At 47.1% G+C, this 24,651-nt stretch overlaps 1 protein-coding gene across 15 annotated transcripts in view; it reads right to left on the reverse strand.

The window, feature by feature from the left end:
* Ank1 (ankyrin 1) overlaps positions 1–24,651 on the reverse strand; it is a 185,563-nt gene that overhangs the window by 69,829 nt on the left and 91,083 nt on the right. For all 15 annotated transcript variants that reach the window (XM_087900898.1, XM_087900894.1, XM_087900897.1 and 12 more), the window contains exon 2: positions 14,744–14,845. In XM_087900898.1, coding sequence (XP_087757024.1) covers positions 14,744–14,845 — 102 coding nt within the window. The remainder of the gene's footprint in view (positions 1–14,743; positions 14,846–24,651) is intronic.

Raw genomic sequence — 24,651 nt, forward strand, 5'->3', positions numbered from 1 at the left:
ATTACCAATTTGTTTCAATACCGAAACAGTGTCCCGTGGATAAATAGCGAATTTAACACTTTCCTTTTCTTTAAACAGTTATTATTATTTTTTTTAATTGCTCAAGTGTGAAGAGGGAGGAGTATAAATGATGTGAACTATTTGTTCTTAGCTGCGACTGTGGACAGGGATGAACTGTAATCTGCCACCTCTTCACAGCCAGGAACCATATGCTTCTGCTTCAGCTGAAGCAAATGTGAGCTGGTTGCCAAGAGTAAGAGGCAGTCTGCTGGATCTCTCCTTGGAACCTCAGCTTCTCATCCAGCCTCCACAGTCACCCTCTCTCTCGAAGCCAAATGGCAGACAGGCTGTCGAGGGGATTAGGCATGGGACAAAGCACACATTACTTCTCTCCGATGGCAGAGGGTAGAAGATAAGCACAAACGAGTTCAGGAGACAGGAGCCTCGAGCCTCGGAGCGTCCGTTGAGTGAGATGTGTAGCTACTCATGGCCGTTTTCAGTCCCGCTGTCCGGCAGGCCACGAGCTGGCTGCCACCCTCTTCCCGCCGACCCCTTTGCACCACACGGTGTTGCCCATCTGTGCAGACCTGAGATGCCCGTGCTTCAGGTGTTCCCCTGTGCGTTTCTCCTTCTGTTTTCCTTTGTTTTAACTTGAATGCTGTCTTCTGATCTAGTTCCTGTTCTGAGACTCACCAAGTTTTGTCTAGTCTATGGATGATACCGTTGAAAAGCTTCTTTATCACTAAGAGGTTTTGTTTTTGCTTGTTTGTTTTCATCACTGTCTCACATTATTAGATTCTTCCTGGGGCTTTCCATCTTCATGCTGAAATTCCCATCAGCTCATGAATGTCATTCATTTCTCCACTGGGTTCGTGCACATTTTGATCCTCCCCGTCCTCTCTGAGTCTGGCTCTGTTGAAGGCTTTGTCCTCTTGACCATAGTCTGTGCTTTGTCTTATGTGTTTGTTACACCGATGATTCTTAATTGTCTGCCGGGCATCATGGATAAGGACAGGAGGCATGGAAGTGCATCTCATCTATGGCTGGAAGCAGATTTGATTCATCTGTGGATAGTGAGGGCTAGGAGTGGCCCTGGGTTCGAGCCTCGCTGTGTCTGGTCTGTCAGCCTCCACGCTCAGTCAAGGCGCAGGGCTAACAATCCATTGCAGACCTCCTTTCCTGGAAGAGTTGTCGGGGTTTTGCCTCGCAGGGCTCAGCACTTCCGCTTGTACTCTGCCAGTATGGAGATGACATATGTAGGCCTCTTGGGATGGTGTTGGCCTCTCTGGAATCCAAATTACCTGTCCCCTTTGACCCTCAGTGGAGTTCAGAAAGATTTATGATTTTTCTTTTTTTTTAGACGATCTGTTTTGTTTTCTCACACTTAGGGTGACAGTGGCACCCTCTGAAGTTTTTATACCCTACACACTCCCTATCCCGAGCTCCGTACCATTCCATGCCACAGAGGCCTTAGTGAAGACATGGTCTCTTTGAGGAGCAAAAACCTTCCCATTGCCACCTATGCCAGCTTTCCTCTTGTGCCCTTGGCCCCTTTTGGGGATGTGGTCCGTTTTAGAGCATTTTGAGAAGCAACGTCTGAAGGAGGAGGAGAGCCCAGTGAGGCTGTGCAGCTGCTTCCACAGTTCTTAAGATATTCTTAAGTCACATCCAGCCTGCATGATTTGACTTGGAGTATTTTCTTGTACCAACTGTGAGAGATTCCATTGGCAGCCGCTCGATTCCAGACATTTGTTCTCAGTAAACTGTTCCTCTGTTTAGCTCCTCTGATTGCCCCAATTACACTAATTGATTTCCAAATGTACAAATACAGTTGACATGTCACCCGAAATTTAACACTTATCCAGTCAGGAGCAGACGGGAAGCCTCAGACGGTAAGCACTGCATCCTGAGGTCCCACCGTCCACGGGAAAGGTCATGGACGCTTCAAAAGCGGATGCTGATGGTCTCCCAACACACAGCCCCCAAGCTTCCTGTTCGCCCATGTCTTCCTATTCCTGGATCACACAGCTTCCAACTGGATCCTCTGATGAGGGCTCACAGCGCCCCCTCCCACCTCAGAGTTTGCCTGGATTAGAGCTACTAATGCTGGGATCAAAAACCATGGCCAAAAGCAGCTTGGGGAGGAAAGGGTTCATCATGCTTTATGCTCCCCCATCATTGCTCATCATGGAAGGAAGTTGGGACAGGAACTCCAGCAGGGCAGGAACCTGGAGGAAGGAGCTGATGCAGAGGCCATGGAGGGGTGCTGCTTACTGCTTGCTCCTCATGGCTTGCTCAGCCTGCTTTCTTACAGAACCAAGACCACCAGGCCAGGATGGCACCACCACCGTGTGATGTGCTCTCCCCTATCAATCGCTAAAATTAAGAAAACTCCTACAGGCTCGACTACAGCCTGATCCTATGGAGACATTTTGTCAGTTGAGATTCCCTCCCCTTAGACGGCTCTAGCCTGTGTCAAGTTGACATAAAACTAGCCAGCACCAATTTCTCAAATCTTTTCATTCCAGACCTATATTCTTCCTGAGACTAAGACCATGCCGTGACCACTACTGGGAGCCATGGCATGGTCCATTCACACTTGCTTATTCTATCAGTTTCTTCTCTCTGGCAAGGCAGAGACAAGAAGACACCGGCCAGTGGAGTTTCTGATGAGCAAGGATGGGGCTGGAGTTCTAGGAATAGCAGTAGAGATGGCAGGGAAATAGAGGACCCTGAGTGCTAAGAGGTGGGATGGGAAAATCCTGCTGTGGCGGTCTGAGTAGGAATGGCCCCCATAGCTTGTGTGTATGAATGCTCAGCCAATAGGGAGTGGCACTATTAGGAGGTGCAGCCTTGTTGGAATAGGCGTGACCTTGTGGGAGAAAGTGTGTCACTGTGGAGGCGGGCTCTGGGGTCTCCTATGTTTAAGCTACGCCTAGTGTGACAGTCCTCTTTTACTGCCTGTGGATCAAGATAGAGAACCCGCAGTTCCTTCTTTAGCACCATTGCTTCAGGAAGGTGTATAGCTAGCAACTACCCGCCTACTGGGGCGTAGCCTCATAGACTATTTACCTGGATGCAGAAGTGTGCCTGGCCCATTCCTCTCTGCTTCCCCCTGGGTCCCGTTTGCTGTTCTGTTTGCTTTGGATCTGATCTTCATCCATCGCTCAAGCAGAGAATCCTGACTTTGTAAGTTTTACCCCTGAATAAACGCTGGTCTATTTCTTAGTTCTGAGCTAGTGTGGGATTCCTTTTTTAAGCGTCCGATTTCTCCATCAGCACACCATGGCTGCCTGCACCACGTCCTGCCATGATAACGGACTAAACCTCTGAACTGTAAGCCACCCAAATCAAATGTTTTCCTTTCTAAGAGTCACTGTGGTCATGCTGTCTCTTCACAGCAAATAGAAAGTTAAACTAAGACACCTATATAATTGTGCCATGGTGCCAATTCTCCCCTTTCCCAGTGTAGTCAGTAAAGAATCAGTTAACTGGGCTGAGCATGTAGCCCAGTGGTGGCATGCTTGCCTAGGATGCACTGAGGTCCTGAGTTTGATTTTTAGCACTGCAGAACAAACCAAAATACTTTAGTCAGGGTTCCCATTGCTGCAATAAAACACTACAACCTAGTCCGGTGGTGGTGGCACATGCCTTTAGTCCAAGCACTTGGAAGGCAGAGGTAGGTGGATCTCTGTGAGTTCGAGGCCAACCTGGTCTACAAAAGCTAGTTCCAGGACAGGTACCAAAGCTACAGAGAAACCCTGTCTCAAAACAAAACAAAACAAAACACCAAAAAATAAAACAACCCGCCACAATCCAAAGGAATTTGGGGAAGAAAGGGTTTATTTCAACTTCCAACTCTTGAGTCTCACTCTATCACTAAATAAAGTCAGGGCACGGATTCAGAGGAAGGAACCGAAGAAGCAGTGCCATCACTGCCCCACTCTTCCTGGCTTGCCCAGCATGATTTCTTATATACATCAAGACCACTGGCCCACGGGTGTCACATCAAACATTAATCAAAAACATGTCCCATAGGCCAGTCTGGTGGGGGCATTTTCTCAATTGAGTTTCTCTCTTCTAAAATGACTTTAGCTGCTTCTAGCTGGCATCAAAGAACCCAGGACACAAAACAACCAAAAGAATCAAGCAGCAATCTTGTCCCTGGTGTGGTCAGAATGTCTACACAGAGCAGATACACCCAGGTTTCTGTTTAGGACCCCACTCTCCTGCACAGTTCTTGGCTGAGAACCAGGACAATAGATAGGCACAGCCCTGGGAATAGGTGCCTAACCTCCACCTTTCAGAACAAAAGCCAAGGACACTCTGGGAAGCGACCAACACAGCAGGCACAGGTGCTAAACCACAGAGTCAGAGCTAGCCCAGGAGATCTCAAAACGAACCTGGGACAACTTGTGGCAGAAATGAAGGGAAGACTCAAAGAATCACAAGGACACAACAGAGAAGCCAAAATATTGAAAGGACTCCCTGTGTCCCAACTTAGATTTTAACATCAGACAGACATCGCTGAGGTTGAAACATCGAATGGAGCAGGGTCAAAAAACACAGCCTGAGGAGCTGCTCCACATCAGGTCCTCCTGTCACCTAAGGTCAAGCATGTACCTCAGAAGACACCTGGAACAAGAAGGGAGGGTGAGCAGGTAGGCTGGGGACACAGGAAGAGGCAGGCAGAAGGAGGGAGAAAGAAGAGCCCGAGGGAAGGGAGGGTATGGAGAGGGACAGCTGGACTCTGGACGGATGTTGGTAGACATCCATGCTTCTTGCCTTGGCTGCATGTGGGAGCCAGGTGGGTGGTCCTCTTACTCATGCCTGTTACAAACTGGAATGCCCAGGGACAAGAGACTATCATGGATGTGTAGGAAGGTCAACAGATATGAAGACGGCAAAGAAAAACAGTCACAGCAGATGCACACAACGGGGGGGGGGCAGGGACTCTGTACTGTTTTTATGGTGTTTCTGCAGATAAGAAACAACTGCAGGGGTAAAGAAGACAGGAGGGAGGAGCGGAGGCAAAGGCTAGAGAGGCTGGGGGAGAAGGGGCCACTCTCGGTTCTCACACTGGAATAGGTTTTCTGCAAGCCTTTGGGGGAGATTTGACCACATCCACCCTACTTTTGCAGCGCCCGTGAAGAGGGGCCTGGAACAAAGTTCCATTGCTCTCCTGTAAGGATGTAAGCTACCCTGCCCGCCATCACACTATGCCAAGGGAACAGTCTCAACCTCACATGGATGCCTGCTGAGAAGGACCCTCCATCCTTTCTGCTTTCGAGGGTTTATGGCTCCGCGGAGACCACTTGGTGGGGGAAAGTCTGTTAAAAATATTCCATCTTGCAATTTAATGACTCAGGACGCAGATGGAACTGAGTAACTGTCGGGGTTGGGAGGGGGTTACCTTTCCCTCCTCTGCAAGCCCGGATTCCTCTGGAGGCAGGGACAATTGCAGAATGGAAGGGCCCAGGAAGACTGTACCAATTTAGAGAGGGAGCCAGCGAGAAAGGAACAAGCTGGCTCCGAGCATTTTTTCCCTTCTTGGTTTTATTACAACCTATATCCAGTTCTCTGCCCAGGTAGCTCGCAAGGATCATAGTTTAGTTCTGCTCGGGAGGACGAGAGACACTGTGATCTGTTTCATTATCTGAAAGCTGAAAGGAACCTCAGCAATTTCTGAGCTCTGCCTGGAGGCCAGTCGACCTCAGATCGCCTTCCCTCTGCTGTGGGGTTGTTCAAAACTCGCAGAGGCCTCCATGCTCCGAAATCCACAGCTCGGCAACAAGCCCACTGTTGTTTCAGGGCCCTTGGGAGTGCAGCGGGGAGGATGTTCGAGTTCAAGTTAATGAGAGAATGGGCTCTGAAATTGAGCGCAGCAGCTAAGAATATCTCCCATGTACTAGAAAGATTCTATGTCTGCGCTCTTGATATTTCGTTTTTAAAAATCAAGAGAACCGTACCTCCCAAGGAAGGGCAGCAGGGTTAGAGGAAGAAGCCTGGGGAGGAGTGAGGCCTCTAACCGGTCTTCCCCGTTCGTCTAAACCTGCACGCACTGAAAATGGTGGCCCAGCTGCCATCCTGGTATGAGAGCTAAGCAATTAGCAGCCACAGGAAATGCCTTGGATATGTGTTTTGCTGGCACCGAGAAAAGCATGACAGTATACCCAGCAAACTGCCAACCACAGTGCACGGGGTGGGGGAGGGGCAGGCTTTCAGGTGCCATACATTTCTGTACAGTTGTGATTTGTAAGTAAAATATGTATTCATCTTTGCTGTTAAATGAAGAAACTAAAATTAAAATCAGAGACGCACTTATAGACAGTCTATAGCCATACCACTCTGAACACACTTATATACCCTCTCCAGAGACACACTTATATACATACAGTCTATAGACATACCATAATGAACATGCCTTCTCCAGAGACACGTTTATATACATACAGTCTATAGCCATACTACCCTGAACATGCCCTTTCCAGAGACACACTTATATACATACAGTCTATAGCCATACTACCCTAAACATGTCCTCTTTAGAGACACACTTATATACATACAGTCTATAGCCATACCACAATGAACATGCCTTATCCAGGGACACGCTTATATATATACAGTCTATAGCCATACTACCCTGGATATGCCCTATCTCAAAAGTGAAGCAGGGCTGAGCCTGGTCAGTACATGGATAAAAGAGACATGCCAGTAAACAATGAGAAAAGTAACAAGTTCACCACCAAATGGACGAATTCTAGGCCCAGTCATATCTGTGGTCTGTTTCAGTCAGGGTGGAGTTGAGTGAGGGTCATTGTTCTTGGCAAGTCCACCTGCCTCTCTCTCAAGTCCATACCTTGTTCCAAAAGGTGAACGGTTCTCTGACCCATGTTTCCATGGAACTTGGAAACAGTCTCTATGGTGGTTTAAATGAGAATGGCTCCCACAGGCTCACATATTTGAATCTTTGGTCCCTAGTTAGTAGAACTATTTGGGAGGGATTAGGAGGTGTGGCCTCATTGGAGGAGGTGTGTGACTGGGTGTCTTAGGTGTCTTAGGTCAGTTGGGATTGGTTGGAGTCAGTGACTTAATCCTTTGTAAAGGTTTGTTAAGGATTTCTGTAAAGGGTCTCATTCCTTCCCCATGCGCTCTGCCATTCAACGAAAACAGAACAGACAGACACAACTCATCCAATAGACAGATACAGAGATACACACAGACAGACACAAGTACAGGTTTTTGGCTGCAAAGAGACACCATGGCCATGAAAACTCTTATAAAGGAAAGATTTAATTGCATGGCTTACAGTTCAGAGGTTCAGTCTATTGTCCTCATGATGGGACATGGCGGTGTGTAGGGAGACATGGTACTAGAGATGGGACCGAGAGTCCTACATCTTGATCAGAAGGCAGCAGAAGCAACTGTGTCACACTAGGTGTGTCCTGAGCACACATGAGACCTCAGAACACACCTCCACAGTGACACCCTTCCTCCAACAAGGCCACAGCTCCTAACAGGGCCACTCCCTATGGGCCGAGCATTTAAGCACATGAGTCAATGGGGCCATGCCTATTCAAACCACACACTGAGGGTGGGCTTTAAGGTTTCCAAAACCTGTGCCAAGCCCGTCTCACTCCCTCTGCCTGCAACATGCAGATCAGATGTAACTGCTCAGCTATTTCTCCAGCACCATGGCTGCTTGCCCACGGCCACCACACTCCCCACTGGAGTGGTGGTCACAGACTCACCCTCTGAAACTCTAAGCAAGCCCCCAATTAAATGCTTCCCTTTGTAAGTTGCCTTGGTCATGGTGTTTCATCACAGCAACAGAACGGCAATGAAGACTCTCTCTAAAGACCTCATCACACACAATTGCACACACCTGCTACTGGACCTGTGCACCGCAGAGGCCTGGATTTCCTGAGGCCCTGTTTCATGTGTAATCAGGTCCTAGCCTGGCTGGGCAAATGCAGAATTTGCTACAGAAATGAAAGCACATCCAAGAACCCTGACATCTATGCAGCCTCTCTTTTTCCTGAAGTTTCTCATGAGTAAGAAGGTCGACCACATTTGGTCTTCCCATGGTGAATTCACAGCCATCAGATCACAGTGTGGGGCTGGAGGGTTTGTTGCCCTTCCTGACTGTCTGACACAATATTATGGAAATATCTCAAACATCCTAAGAGATGGAACTTCTACCGACCTCACAGTCAGAGTTAATAATACATCTTAAAGTCACTTAAGACTGCTGTCCTACTATGTAATCTGATTTATCTTAGATTTCCCATGTGATAAACTTTTACAACCTAGGATAATACACAGTTGTGATCATGAGTTATGTATCCTTCCATCCCCTAACCCAGAACAGTCCTGAAAGCAGCAAATACAGGAGCTGAAAGCAACTTGCTTTTATAAGATCTACCATAAAGGTTGAAAGCAATGAAGTATGGATATTGGTTGACAATGACATTTGAGGTATGAATATTGGGTGACAAACAATGACGTTTATTGTCTCAATTGGTGGGGATTGATTGGAGCCAGTGGCTTAATCCCTTGTTAAAGTTTGTTAAGGATTTCTGTAAAGGGTCTCATTCCTTCCTCATATGATGTACTCTGCTGTTCAGCAAAAACAGAACAGACACACACACACAACTCACCCAATAGACAGACACAGAGACACACACAGACAGACACAGGCACAAACAGATTCACAAGACAGTCTTCCAGCAGGCACATATTCAGATTCCCACACAGGCAGACAGCACAGAGAGCAGGAGCTGGAGAATTCAAATCTGGACTCGCCCTCGGCTAAAGGACTCCAAGAGGAAGTGCTTTTATTTCTTCCCTTAATGTGACCCAGATGTACTGTTAGTGACTCAGAGTTAATCCTTAATGTGTATAATCCAAGCACTTCATAGCTCTGAGTTCCCTCCTTTCACAGTAATGGCAGGGAGTGTGCTGGTGCAAGACGCACACTCTCCACACACCTGATAACACTAATCACTAATGCGCACTCTCCACACACCTGATGACACTAAGCTCCTCTTCCCTAGGTCTGGGGTGTGGGAAATGGCTCTATTGGCCACAGATGGACATCCTTATGAAGCAGAACTAGGCAATTACTCTTCTCTTTCCTTTACTAGAAGGAAAGGAGGAAGACAAAACCCAAAGCAGATCCTGGCAGATGGGTCTAAGCAGCGGTGGCCCCTGCTTTGGTGTTTTAGATGTCTGGCCGTTGCTAGAGCCTGTACTGTATCCGGAAGACTCTTTGCCTCTCCTGGCTTCTCTTTTCCTGTGCCTTCCCTAGCCATCTTGCAAGCAGACGTGGGCATTTAAAGTGACCAGACTGGGGACGGGCTTCAGACATCCACAATGAGGAAAGCAAACCATGACGTACTTCTGTGTGCAACCAAGAACAACTTGCTTTCCAACTGTCTCATAACGAGCAAGATGAACATCAGAGTTGTTCTTGCTCAACCCCAAATACTATTTCCCTTTTAAAAATAAACCAGACTCTCAGGAGAAGTGCCACAGGCTCCGGCATGCAGGCAGGGGACTTGCATTGCCTCCCTCTCTTCCTTTGATGACAGCCAGCCTCTCACAGTACCAGATGTGGAACAATACAGCCTCTCCCCCTCATCACTACCCAGAGCTGCACCTGGGCGGCAAGGCTTAGGCAGTTAGGAGGTTCTCTGTGTGACAGCCGGGTACAGGCAGAATTTGGAACCACGTGGTCTAATGCCATTCTATGCTTGTCAGGAGCCCAAATATCACAGATAACAGACAACAATAGCAGGCTGTCTGTGATGATGGAGAGCCAGCCTCCCAGACTGGAGGGCTGCTCCCTCACCTTTCTTCACTGCCTGTCACCTCCCAACCTCCCAGCATGCCACCGGGACCCTTGCACTCCTCTGTGTCTGCAGGGATCAGTCACCTGTCACTGGCCTCCACTAGACATGTCACAACAGCTTAGAAAGCAAGAGTGATGGACACTGAAATCTCTGGCTCCTATGCAGCCAGGAGAACACTTCGTCTGTGTCCTCCAGGCAGCAGGCAGGCTTCCTGTCTCAGTCTTTGAGGGCAGACCTTGGCTTTATCCGCTGCTAGTTCCAGAGTTCGCGGCCATCACTAGCTTTCAGCACTGGGGTAGCAGGTGCACTGCTGGGGCCACCCCAAAAGGCCTTTGGCTGCTTCGGATCCAGCACATGGCCCCCAGTGATACCATGTTGGCCCGACTATTCTAGGAGAGAGCCTGGGTTGTTCTGCCAGCTTGCTTCTTTTCGTGCGGCTAGCTGGCAGTACAAAAAGCCAATCAGTTCATCCTAAAGTCTCTTGTCAATCACCACAGTCTCCACACGAGGACGTTTGGTTCTTGATGATGCTGAGGCTGGATGTATGAAGCCGGGACTGGCGGGAGTATGGTCACCTCTACACATCCCACCCCAGCCACACTGCCTTTCTTGCTGCTCCTAGATGAGATGAGTGCTCCCTGCCTCGCTCCCAGATGAGATGAGTGCTCCCTGCCTCGCTTCCAGATGAGATGAGTGCTCCCTGCCTCGGAGCCTTTCATAGTTTCCCCCTCTTCTGGGATGCTATTCCCTTTCTCGCTTCCTTTCTTGGTCCAGGCCTCTCCAAAGTTATCTCCTTAAGAACATGCTAAGGCAGGTTTTGTCTCCTGGGTATCAACCATCAGTTAAGGATGGCGACTAGCACACTCCCCGCCTGTTGTCCCTTTCCTTTACTAGCATAGAGAGCTCAGCCTGTGTATTCCATCAGGCATGTGTAGGAACTCGAAGGGAAGATGGCACACAGCTGCTGCTCAGTAAACTCCACAGACAGCAAGGTTGTATTGTGAATGTCTTATACCCCTTCTCACGGTGCCAAAACGAGCTACTTGTGGGACCCTGCCTCCCGTCACCTCTCCGTCCCCTCTGAGTTTCAGCCTCAAAAGCCCCTGCTACTGGCAACCTCCACTGTCACCAATCCCTGCACTACTCAACTTGTGACTCTACCATGCACATGATGTGTGACTACCTGGTGTCCCCGGGTCATTCCGGAAGTCCCTCCCCCAATTCTAGTTCATGATCCAGGCTCACTGGCTCTGTTTCTTCTCCTCACCCATGACTTTTATCCAAGTGACCAACAAACAATATTCTCCTGGACCACAGCAGCAGCCCCATGGCTGGACCTCCTAGTGTTCCGTCTGCACCTTCAGTATGGAGCACAGTAGCCACTGTGATTCTTTGCGAAGGCACCTCCGAGGACAGCACTCCTGTGCTAGGACCCCAGGCTCATTTCCCTTTGCTCTCAGTATAAAGATCAAAATTCTTTTTTATCAATATTATTAATAATATTTATTAATATTAATAATGAATATTAATATTTATTTATTATGTATACAATATTCTATCTGCGTGTTTGCCTGCAGGCCAGAAGAGGGCACCAGACCTCATTACAGATGGTTGTGAGCCACCATGTGGTTGCTGGGAATTGAACGCAGAACCTTTGGAAAAGCAGGCAATGCTCTTAACTGCTCCAGTCCCATGATCGAAATTCTTAACATGGTATCTGCAAGCAGGAGAGACAGCCCACGTGGGTGCACTAATACAGTTGTCCTGAAATGGCTCCACCCCTCTCGGTGAGCTGTAGTGGCTTTCATGTGTATTCTAATAAATGAAGCTTTCCTGAAGATCAGAAAAGTAAAAGAGCCACACGTACCAGTCTTACAGACCAGGCAGTGGTGACACACACCTTTAATCCCTGTAACCACCCTAGCTCGCCATAGAAACCAGGCGGTATTGGTGCATGTCTTTAATCCCAGAACTAGAGAGGAATGTAAGACGGGAGGAGACAGCTCTCAGTTTCAGTTTCATTCTGAGATTCCTGGAGGCAGGACCACCATTTTGGACTGAGGTTGAGGTAAGAGCCAATGGCTGGCTGCTTTGCTTTTCTGGTCTTCAGGTTGAACCCCAATATCTGTCTCTGAGTTTTTATTTAGCATCAGCCCCTTTAAGCTTTTTACCCTCGCCACTCTGTCCCTCAAACCCATCCCCTCCCATCAACAGCCTAGGGTTAAAGTCTGGGCAGCAGGCAGGTGCACATACATAATGCACACACATGCACACACGTGCACACACGTGTCAGGCCCTGGAGGATGCTGTCTAGCTGTGTAATGTCAAGCTCTCATTACCAGGAAGATGCAGCTCTAGCTAGTTTTACCTCAGCTGGGTCCCTGACTGCCCACACTGACCCATGCTGGCTGTCCCTTCATTAACCTCAGCTTGGCTCTCAGTTCCTCCATCTCTTGCTTAGGGTGAGATGCCCTAAGGTATCCGTGACTTCTAACTCTAGGTCAGACTCCTCTCAACTCATCTACTCAGAGCATCTTAGAGGAATAAGCAGAGCAAGGCTTCTCAACCTTCCTAATGCCACATCCCTTTAATACAGTTCCTCACATTGGCTCCCCAACCAAAAAATTATTCTATTGTCACTCCATAACTGTAATTTTGCTACTGTTATGAATCATAATGTAAATATCTGTGTCTTTCCGAGGGTCTTAGGCGACCCCCATGAAAAGGTCACTGGGCACACAAAGGAGTTGCTGCCCACAGGTTGAGAACCACTAATCCTAGATCCTAGCCATGCATTATTATTCAGTTGTCAGCCCTCCCTGCCCTCAGGGGCAAAGGAACAGGGTTAGTCTATGTCCCTGCACACAGGAAGACACGGGATGGGGGGGGGTGAACCTAAAGATCCAACGATGCTGGAATAAATGACCAAAGCCGGCATTACGGAGATGCTGGTACGTGTGTGGATCCGTGTGCACTCTGGTGTGCGTGTCCTCTTTTCTGTAAGAAAGGGGACAAGAACTAATAGATCTGGCCTGGGCACCCATGTCTCTTATATAAGTGAGCTCGGTCTACGTACGTGACCTAGAGGAATTTCCCTCTTTTGGCAGACACCTCTGGCGCCTGTCTACGGAGAGCTTTTTCAGAAGGTGTGTTCACAGGAAGTGAGCCTTGCTGTTCTACCGCCATCACAGGCCCGCCACCTCGGAGGATTCCTAGCCCCTGACCAGAGGACCAAAGCCTGTGTGCAACTGCAAACAGCAAGCCTACGTCACAGACAGTGGGCTCTGCCCTGCAGGGGGTTATCTTATCCCCTGACCCCTTTCATTTCCTTGGTGTGGCAGACAGTGTCTGCCTTGAAAGGAAGGGGTTAGTGACAGCCAGGTCTGGGGTCTGAACCCTAACACGGGACTCCTTCCACATCAGCACACAGGTCCTGCCCTGTCAGGGGCTGAGCCCAAGAGAAAGGGCGTCGACAAAGCACCAATAATTCCCACCTGCATCTTGCTTTCATATTCTGACATGGAATAAGACAGATAAAGATGGAGAGCCAGGGATAGCAGCTGCCACCATAGGAGATGAAGTCACTCCATGATGCCCCCAACCCTCTGCTGCCACAGCGAACCAGGCCCAGCCTCTGTCACTCAGCTGCCCCATTTCAGCTCGGAGGTTCTTTTGAGACTGGAGGATTAGTCCTTGGAAGGCCTTGGAAGGTTCTGACTCGCCTGGAAGTTGCACAGAAGCTAGGACACAGAGAGCCATGGGGACATGTGGGGTTTGGGGCTGCCCACTCAGTCCAGAGAGATGCTCCTGGGTTGTGGGATGAATGATGACCAGTTTCTCTCTCTGACTCATCAATCAAGACTTTCTCCTTGTTCCCGGGCCATACTCCTGTTTCCTTGTCCAAAGCAATGTAGTCAGCACTCTTGACTTCAGCTCAGTCTCTCCTTCCTCCACATGAGACCTAGCTCAACCCCTGAGCGTTTTGAAGTCTGTGTGTACATGGCTGTGGGTCTTTCTGCGTGGGAGATGACAGCATTCTTTTCCTCAGCCAGTCTGCCAACTCAAGCCCAGGCCCCACACTTACCACCACCACCCAAGTTCACTGCCATGGACAGAATCGCAACCATCCTAACCCACCATCCGCCTTACCCTCCTTGCTCTTTCAGCTGTGGACTGAAGCCAGCACAAGCCCAACTCAGTCCTAACGGGATTTTGGCACCAGGAAGGAGAAGGTTATAGTCTATAGTTTCAGCCAAGCCTAGAGGCGCAGAGACATGAAGATTGAGGGCACACAGTGGCCACTTGCATTCTGAGGGCTTGTTGTTGTTTCTGGGGATACCAAGCAAGCCTCTATCACACCAGATGGGAGGACACTGTGCTAAAGAGAAGAGGCGAGTCCCCAAGGACAAATACTATGGGTTCCACTTCTGGGAGGTCCCCGAAATGATCAATTCACAGAGGGTGAAATCAGAGGTTTGTCACCCACACGACTTGTTTCTCTTCCAGATGCTCAGGACCCCAAGCACTACTCATGGGCAAAGGGGATCCTACTCCATTGCTCCAGCATTGGCCTAGGGCTCCTCCTATGCTCATTTTCAAAGGTCATGTCTATGGCAGCAGCAGAATCCACAGCATCTTCTAAGGGAGAGGCTGCATGGGCCGGGCCTGAGCCTGGGTCCCACTGAAAGAGCAGGGCGGCCTTTCTATGGGACCAAGGCTGGAAGGCATTAAGAAGGAGTAAGGATACAGGGTGAATCTCAGAAGATGCCCAGAGACTTTTGGGGCTCTGGGAAGGGTTCAGCAGGATAAGTGCCAAAGCTCTCAGGCATGGCACAGGTAGGAACTCCTCTCCCGAGAGGATGTGCCGTCTGTGTCCATCCACTGACCTGGTTACAGGTGTTGATGTCCACTCCATTGCGCAGGTGATCCAGAGCCTTGTCCAGGTTTCCCGAGCGTGCCGCCCTCAGGAAACTGGTAGCAGCATCGGCCTGTGGAAGAAGACAGGAGGCCGTGAGTGTCCCCGTGTGGCGAGGATCTTATAGTCCTGCATGGTCATCTCCTCCTATTGGAAAACTCTGGTGCACACAACACCCCCATTTGTGGTGTCAGCACCCCAGGTCTTGGAGGGCAGCTGCCTTATTGCTTCCCTTCCTTTGGGTGCTTTTGACAAGATCAGCCATGCAAGGATTGAGCGATCCCAAACCAATTCCAATGGGGAACATTCAACATGGCTGGGTTTAGTTTCCCTTTATTTTTTTCTTCACTGTTAAGGATGGAACCTGGGGCCTCACACGTACCAGGTAAGCACTCCACCACTGAGCTACATCCCCAGCACACCCACTCACAGCGACCTTTTCTTTTTCTCTTTTAATTCTGAGTAAGAGTCTCATTAAGTTTTCCAGGCTGGCCTCGAGCTCTCTGTAGCCCAGTTGTATCCTGAACCTGCGATCTTCCTGCCTCAGCCTACCAAGTCACTGGGACTGCAGGCCTGTATCTCCAGACCTGTCTGGTTCCCTGCTCTTGCTAGGGATCAGGATATTATACAGGCTTCCACGCGAAAGATTCAGCAACACAGGTACAGAAGTCAGCGTGGGCTTTGTCTTGTATTTTCAGAAGTGAATAACATATGTGGATATTATTCTTCAGTTAAAAACCCTACGAGACAGTTAACACTGTTATAGCTGGACTCCAAGGTAGGCAGCATAGTTCTGAAATCTGAGGCTCTTTTCTTTAAGGTGTGTGTGTGTGTGTGTGTGTGTGTGTGTGTGTGTGTGTATTTCAGTTGAATGTATGCAAATGGAATTGGTTGTAAGTTCTCTGGAAGAGCAGTCAGTGCCCTGAATCCCCGAGACATCCCTCCAGTCCCAAACCCCAGGTTCTTAACCTCCTAGCTTTCCAGTTGGTGTCCCTTGCCAAGTAGGTGTCCAGCACAGTCCTTCTTCCCTTCCTACCTGCCACTAGGTCATCTGCCACACAGACAGCAAGGCCCTGCTGCCCAAAGCACCGGTTTGCATTGAAGAGGAATACCAGCCAGAGAGTGAGAGTCAGGGCAACAAGGACAGTGTTAATGTAGACAAGATGGTGGGGCACAGAGAACTGGAAGGTGGGCGAGACTCACCACAGATGTCCTGGGTCCCAGTTTGAAAACTAGAGTAGGAAGAATCCTTTGTTGTACCCTTGTGATGCTTCTGAGAACTATCAGGTAATGTAGAAGGCAAGCACAGCACTCATTCCGCGGGACACGCAAGAATGCGCTTAATATGAGACAGTAGAGGGGCAGCAAACTATGCATTTCTCCAGACAATCCCACTATGGTGTCCTCCCTTCGGCAGGTGAGTCCTCTGTCTCCCTTTTTCTGTACTATGCTCTCAGAGAGCATGCAGTAGTGAACGGAGTGGTGCCTACAAGGGTAAGTCCGCTCCCTAGCCCTACAGTCTGGGCTATGTCCTCATTTACAGAGAGTCTGGGCAGAAGTCACAGCGTGGCTCTTGAGATGAGATCAGCCTAGATTCCTTAGGCCAGCCCAAAATCCAGCGCTCGGTGTCCTTACATAGACGGAAGCAGTGGCACACCCAGAGGAGACCAGCGGAGAGGGGGACTGCAGTCACAAGCCAGGTGGCCTTGAAGAGGACATGGCCCTGCTCTTGCTTCGTTTAGACTTTTGGGCATCCTGCCTGGCAGAGAGCAAACCCCTTGCTTTAAGATATCTTGCTGGAGGTGCATTGGCATCACGGCTGCAGAAAACTATGCATGAATGGTCAGACTTCCTAAACTCAGAAGACTTGCAGTCCATAACCACCAAGCTCAAATACTGCTAAACAGGCCAGCGCTGAGCCCCGTCCACAGAGGGGCTATGTGTCACCACCAGCAGCAAGAACAAGCTGTAGTGGGAAGCAAACATGAGAACTGAAGCCTGTCCCCAAAGTCTGTCTTCCTGGGGCCCACGTACATGTTATGATGTATGTTCAAATCCAAGCCCTGAGCCTGCCATGCACAACTTGCCCATTGATCCAGGAGGCCCACTTCCCTCCTTTCTGTTGCCCTGTGGCATTTCTGTTCCTTATCCCTCAGGCCTGAACCTGGCTACTTTCTGGACCCCAGGACTCTGTGGCACTCTGGTCTGTGTGGTCATCTTGTTTGCCTTCAAGGTCCTACTGAGCACCCCTGCTGTATGGCACTACTCCTGGGCATTACTAAGCATTTATCATCTTTGCATCGAGAAATAGTGGGGAAGGAACTTGACTTTAGATTAAAAGATGTCTTTAAAACACATCTTTTTCTAGTTATCTAATTGTTCGCTTCTTGGGGCAAGTACTAAGTCTTTTGAGCCCAGGTTTATTTCACTGCGAGGCCATGGCCTACCTCCCTTGGCCCGGAGCCAGCTTCCTCAGTAGGGCATTGGTGACAGGAGAAACATTTTGAAGAGGGGGAGTCTGCGTGAGTTCAGTTCTCAGCAGACTCAGACCACAGCATCTCTCTCCGATGACGGCTATGACCGCTGACTCAGAGGGTTTTCTGATCTCAACTAGCGGGAAAACGCGTTATTTATTTCCTAAGAAGAGTGTTAAAGAGGCGCTTTCCACCAACGAGCCATTACAGCACAACAATAGCGGGATTCGGGATAAAAACCTGAAAGGGGAGATAAAAATAGAAGCAATCTCAGATACCCTTGCCTGTTCAGAGCCCTGATGATGGGAAAACTGTGACAGACAAGCGAGGGAGCAGGAGCCAATCTGCAGTTGAGTGGCGAAAGGCTTTTTGCAGCTTCCAGAGCATAACCTGGATAATTACCACAGCCAAGTCCTCGGCCAGGTGCATTGCCAACCCTGGGGATGGAACTCGAGGCCTTGTGCAGACCAGGTGAGTGTGCTAACCACAGCCCAAAGGGTAGGCGCCATTGTCATCCCCATTTTAGAGTTGGTTACACCGAGGTTTGGAGAGGCAAACTGTTTCTCCAATTCTACAGTTCTGTATTAGTCTAAGCAGGTGTGCACGGCTAAGGCCTGTGGTGTCAAGGTGTGCTCTCGGCGGTGTCTGTTTTGTTTCGTTTTTACTCTTGATTTTTATTTTATTATTTTTTTGTAAACCTGACTTGCATTGAGGCAATTTTTCCAGGTATAGGGCACCTAAGGATGCAGTTTAATCCAAGTCGGTCCCACAGGTCCCAGCTCTGAGCATGGTGTCAAGGCTGATGTAGGCCTAGAAAGGAATCACCTGGTTTCAGGCCTCCTCCTCCTTCTTTTTTCCACAGATGATCAAACTAAGAGCTGTGAACATAAGAAGAATGGCTAATGCCACCTGGATAGTTGCTGTGGCTGTGTCCTTTTGATTTCCTAACGGATAGAGTAGTCAGGACACAGCAGCATTCCCGCGGTGAAGTACAGATAATGATGTCACTCCCTCTGGCTACTGGGTGCCACGCCCTCTAATTCTACAATGGGTTTACTGAGGTTCTATTTCAAGTCTGGTATCCTGTTGGGAGTGGGCGGAATAGAAGAGAGGGGGTGAGAAAGTGAAAAGCCTTGGGATACAGGGGCTGAGTTATAAAGGGGTCACTGGCACAGCAGGGGCTCACGGTTTCGCTCCACACACATTCATGAGTGTGTTCCAGGCCACAGAGCAACGGTTCTAACGGGTGTACAAGACTCATCTCTACTATTTTATTCTCCCAACTCCCCCCCCCACACACACACATACACACATCTGTCTAGTTCAACTGCTCCAGTTTAGCTCCCTGTGCCTGGTGCACACAGAAACAATCTAAACGGTTTAACAGGGCAGGAGGAGTCAAAAGAACCCAACACCTTCCATTAAAACCACTGACTCGAACCAATACTAACCAGACAAGCAAAAGTAGCAGGACATTGCATGTCCCTGGGCTCTGATGAACTAGAACAAAGATGTGGACCCTCTTGAAGACCATTCATCCCTAGCCTCAGGAAGCTGCATTGTAAAAGGAGGCTGGGCTGGGGTTCCCAGAGCAGGCCCGCTCTGTCACAAGAAGTCAGTTCTCAGACACACCACATTCTCAATTGGTTATGGAGGTGCTCACACTCCCTGGATGCCCCCATTCCGGCTACAGTGTTTATCCCTTCCTCATATTTCATCTCCCACCCCCCTCTCCTTCTCAGCATCCCCCCTCCTGCTGTGGGAGTTCCTTCAGCTCCTTCAGCCAATCGCCGCTGAGTTACCAGCCCATTGGGGCGTGGTCTCTCCCTTTAAAAAAAGCAGCGGCTGTCCTCCACTCTCTCTTTGTCTTCCGGCTCCGTTTCCGGCCCCTGGACTCCTTTCCTGTTCGCGCGGAGGGGCTGTTGTCTGGGACGGTAATCTGTAAGTTTTTTCCCCTTTGAATAAATAACCATTCTATTAATCATAATTCCAAACTGGTGTGGGATTGTCTGTGACTTACGCCTTCATCTGGCGCCCCACGTTTGGTTGTAGAACCCCCCCTTCCCCCCCACTCAACTGTTTGCTACCAGCTCGGCTAGTCACGAGACCTCCCTCAGCTGCGGCCTGTGCCCTGTGTGTGGAGCCAGCAGTTCAGTTAAACCCCACGCCTCCCAAGCTCCACAGGCTCGGGACAGTCTCTGCCTGCCTGGTTTGCTCTTTTCTGAGTTGTTTTTAAATTTCCCTTGTAAGTGCGGTGCTTTAGTGGCGTGAATCAGAACGACTCGGTCACGTGGAGGCATACGCGGCTTCCGGGTTGCTCTTTTCTACCCCTGGATTCTGGGTTTCTGGTTCCGTGTATGGAATTGATTTAATTAAACTTTCTTTCTTGAGCAACTTATATTTCCTAGTTTTTAACAAATACTAAGGCAGACACTGAAACAGGACCTGTTTAAGTCACCTTTGCAGTGGTTCTAGTCGCAACTTGGCAACAGCGCCGCCAACTAGACAAGAGGTAATATGGCAGTTTTTGTTTCCAACGCCAATTTTACTGTTTTCTTTATTAATACAATGGATTATGTCATGCAAGGTTTATATGACTATGGGAATATATTAATTTACTTGTTGCTAGGTTTCAGTTTTCTTTTCAATATTTTATCATTAAGAAAGATACGATTTTTACGGACTAATATTGAACAACTAGTTGAAAGGATTAAAATTATTGAAAATCAGGGGTTATCTGAACAAGTGGATACTATGATAGACAAAATTGACTCCATGTCCAAGGGTACTAGGAAGTTACCTGAAAGGGTACAGGCTGTTGAATTTGACGTTCAGATGTTACCACAAAGTTTTGATAAGGTAACAGATAGAATGAACCTCCAGAATGGGAACCAAAAAACTGATACCTTAGTGAAATTACTAGAAACACGGGTAGGTCAGGAGATTCAGGATTTAAGGGATACAATGATAAAAAGATTAGAAATGATTGAAGAAACTATTGGAGCTGGTGAACAGAGTAAGAAGGCACAAGGACAGGATACAATGCCACCACCAGCTGTTAGAACTGGCTTACCCAGGGTCCTAACAACATACCCTGTAATTTATTCTGACAAAGGGTTAACTTCCAAAGGCTCAAAGGGAGTTAAAGAAGCTAGATGGACACCAATAGCAATGAATGATTTAAAAGAAATTAAGCAAGCTGTCGTTAACTTTGGCTTGCACTCTGCATTTGTTAAGGAAATGATAAGGACTTGGGCTTCTAATGTCAGAGCTACCCCCCATGATTTCTCTCAGCTAGTGTCTGCAGTTTTAGATGATGGGCCTTCCTTGATGTTTGGAATTTATTTCAGAGAAGAATCCAAACATATGGAACAGCAAGGAAGAGCAAAAGGTGTGGAGGTTTCCCAAGATCAAATTCTTGGTGTAGGAGCATATGCTGATCCACAGGTCCAAGCTCTTTATGATGAAGAAGTGCTGTCCTTATGTCACAAAGCAGCCTTGAATGCTTTGAATAGAATACAAGATCCAGCAAAAAGGGTCGAATCATATACCAGGGTTAGGCAGGGACAGAGAGAACCCTTTACTGACTTTGTGCAAAGATTAATTAAGGCTCTGGACATAGGGGTAACAGACCCAGAAGCTAGACGAATACTTCTTGAATCTCTAGCTTTTGAAAATGCAAATACTGAATGTAAAAAGATAATTGGGCCTTTAAGATCTAGATCAGCACCAATGGAAGAATGGATACAGCATACAATGAATGTTGAGATGTTTAGCTATAACGATGAATCCTGGGTAGGAGAAGCGATTTCCAAAGCTATGAGGAGACATCAAACTACCAGGTGTTTTAATTGTGGTAAATTAGGACATCTGAAAAGGGATTGCAGGCAAAGAAATCCTAGGAATAATATCTCCTCTGGGAATGACAAAAGTAGGAGATCTCAGCCTTCAGGTATATGCAGAAGATGCGGTAAAGGCCGACATTGGTCCAACGAATGCAGGTCAACAACAGACAGACAAGGCAACCCGATACCATCGGGAAACTCCTTGAGGGGCCTCTCGCAGGCCCCCAAGCCAAAAGTGGCCCAGTCATTCCCAGTTACAGTCGAAAATGTGTCTCACCAAGAAAATTAAAAACTCCAATGTCTGCCGTAAAAAGTAATACTGGTCTAAATGATGAATTACATGTGGAGAATGAGTCAAAAAATTCAGGAGGACAGAGTAAACGTATATTTTGGCAAACGTATATTAACGATCAAAGACCAAAGCTAAGAGTCTGTATAAATGGCATTTTTATTGAAGGCTTATTAGACACAGGTGCGGATGTAAGTATAATTACTCCAGAATCCTGGCATCCGAATTGGCCTCTTCATGAGGTAGATGTTCAGTTCCTGGGAATTGGAACCCTATCTCGTGTAAAACAAAGCACAAGATGGGTGGAATGCATAGGGCCTGAAGGGCAAATAGGAAGATTAAGGCCATATATAGCAAATATTGCAATAAATTTATGGGGCCGTGACCTGCTACAGCAATGGAATACCCAGATTAACATTCCTGTAGTTCCAGGAACTCACAATTCTGGGAAGGATATAATGAGGTATTATGGAAAAAGGTCACCAGCCATTCAGGCTGTACAAGAACACACAGCCAATAGCAAACCTTTAGAGGTACCAACAGCCCTACCTTTAAAATGGCTAACTGAGAAGCCAATATGGATCAAGCAGTGGCCTCTAGCTGAAGATAAGTTACAGGCTTTGGAACAGCTGGTACAAGAGCAACTAGATGCTAACCATATTGAAGAATCAACCAGCCCTTGGAATTCTCCTGTGTTTGTTGTAAAAAAGAAATCTGGTAAATGGAGAATGGTGACAGATCTAAGAGCTGTCAACAAGGTAATTCAGCCTATGGGTCCGCTACAATCTGGAATTCCTTTGCCTTCTCTATTACCAAGAGGATGGCCTCTTATAGTTATTGATTTGAAAGATTGTTTTTTCACTATACCTTTGCAAAAAAAGGATAGAGAAAAATTTGCCTTCACAGTGCCTACTTATAATAATTCTCAGCCTACTAGGAGATATCAATGGACTGTCCTCCCACAGGGGATGCTCAATAGTCCCACATTGTGTCAATATTTTGTTAATAAGCCACTGGAAATAATTCGTAAGCAATTTCCCAAGTCCATAATTTATCATTACATGGATGACATTTTATTATCTGATTCAAATGAAGATATTTTGGAAAGTATGTTTGAAGAAGTAAAGAAAGTTTTGCCTAGGTGGGGATTACAAATTGCCCCTGAAAAGATTCAAAGAGGAGATTCTATTAATTACCTAGGCTACAGAATAGGGTTAGAGAAAATTCGAACACAAAAGGCACAAATTAGGAGAGACCGGTTACGGACTCTTAATGACTTCCAAAGATTGTTAGGAGATATTTCCAGTCTACGACCAGCTGTTGGGATAACACCTGATCTAATAGTTCATTTAAACAAAACCTTAGATGGTGATAAGGATTTGAATAGTCCCAGAAAATTGACAGTTGAAGCAGAAAAGGAACTGACAATGATTGAGGAAAAATTACAGGAGGCACATGTGGATAGGGTCAACCCGAATCTTAGTTCCATCCTAGTCATACTGCCTTCCAGAATTTCTCCTACAGGGATTTTAATGCAGAGGGAAGATATTATTTTAGAGTGGATATTTATACCTCATAAACCAAGTAAAAAATTAAAAACTTATGTAGAAAAGGTTTCAGAATTAATTATAAAAGGTAAACTGAGACTTCGTCAACTAGCAGGTATAGACCCAGCAGAAATTATAGTGCCTTTTACTACTGAGGAAATAAGAAAGTTATGGGAAGATAATGAACCATGGCAAAGAGCTTGTGCTAATTTTTTGGGAGAAATTAGCAGCAACTATCCCAAAAGTGATAGACTTAACCTCATAAAGAGAACTTCTTGGATTCTTCCTAGAATTGTACGTGATGCTCCAATAACTGGAGCTCGGACATTTTATACCGATGCAAATAAATCAGGGAAAGCAGGTTATAAATCAGAAGAATTGAGTAAGGTGGAACAAAGCCCTTATAATTCTGTCCAGAAGGCAGAATTATATGCCATTCTTATGGTGCTAAGGGATTTTAAAGAACCTCTTAATATAGTTACAGATTCACAATATGCAGAAAGAGTTATCTTGCATATTGAAACCGCTGAATTCATACCAGATGACACAGAGTTGACTTCATTGTTTATCGAGGTACAGGACATAATTAGGAATAGGCTTTGTCCAATGTACATAACACACATCCGGTCCCATACCGGTCTGCCTGGGCCTCTAGCACAAGGTAACGCTGAAATTGACCAATTATTGATTGGAAGCGTTCTGCAGGCCTCAGAATTTCATAAAAAACATCATGTCAATAGTAAAGGCTTAAAGAAAGAGTTTTCCATTACATGGCAACAAGCTAAGGACATTATAAAGAGATGTCCTACTTGTTCTTTCTATAATCAAACACCATTGCCTGCAGGGAGTAACCCAAAGGGTACTCAAAGGAATGAAATCTGGCAGATGGATGTGTTCCACTTTATGGAATTTGGTAAATTAAAATATGTACACCACACCATAGACACGTATTCAGGTTTTCAATGGGCAACTGCCCTGAGCTCAGAAAAGGCTGATTCGGTAATCACACATTTATTGGAAGTTATGGCCATCATGGGTATACCTGCACAAATAAAGACAGACAATGGTCCAGCATATGTATCTAAGAAAATGAAACGCTTCTTTGCTTATTATAATATAAAACACGTTACAGGTATACCAAATAATCCTACAGGTCAGGCAGTTATAGAAAGATCAAATCGTACTATAAAGGATATGCTAAACAAACAGAAAGGGATGAAAGATACCCCCAGAAATAGATTGCATAATGCTTTATTAACCTTGAATTTTCTTAATGCTAATGAGAAAGGAACAACAGCAGCAGAGAGGCATTGGATAATGGAAAAAACTTCTGAACTAAACCAACCTGTTTATTTCAAAGACGTGCTGACCTCTCAATGGAAGCCAGGAGATGTGCTACGTTGGGGAAGGGGTTTTGCTCTTGTTTCCACAGGAGAAGAAAAATTGTGGATACCATCAAAATTAATAAAGGTTCGATTTGAAGAGGAGAAACCTCTTGGAAAGGAGAAATGACAGCATCTACAATGATGATAACCATACAGGTGGTAAGAAAAGCATATAGAATGGGGGCAGGGTTCTGTTCTTATCTCCACAGGAAAACACTGATCTTTGAAAAGTTCAAGGGACCCTGGATATTTGAATACTGACAGATGGAAAATAACGGCCCAATAGGGACTATCAAGAAAACTGAATAGGTTCTGTAAGTACCATATACTAAATCATAT

This window comes from Myodes glareolus, chromosome 23, assembly GCF_982192425.1.
Source record: "Myodes glareolus chromosome 23, mMyoGla1.1, whole genome shotgun sequence".
In the NCBI taxonomy this organism is placed as follows: domain Eukaryota; kingdom Metazoa; phylum Chordata; class Mammalia; order Rodentia; family Cricetidae; genus Myodes; species Myodes glareolus.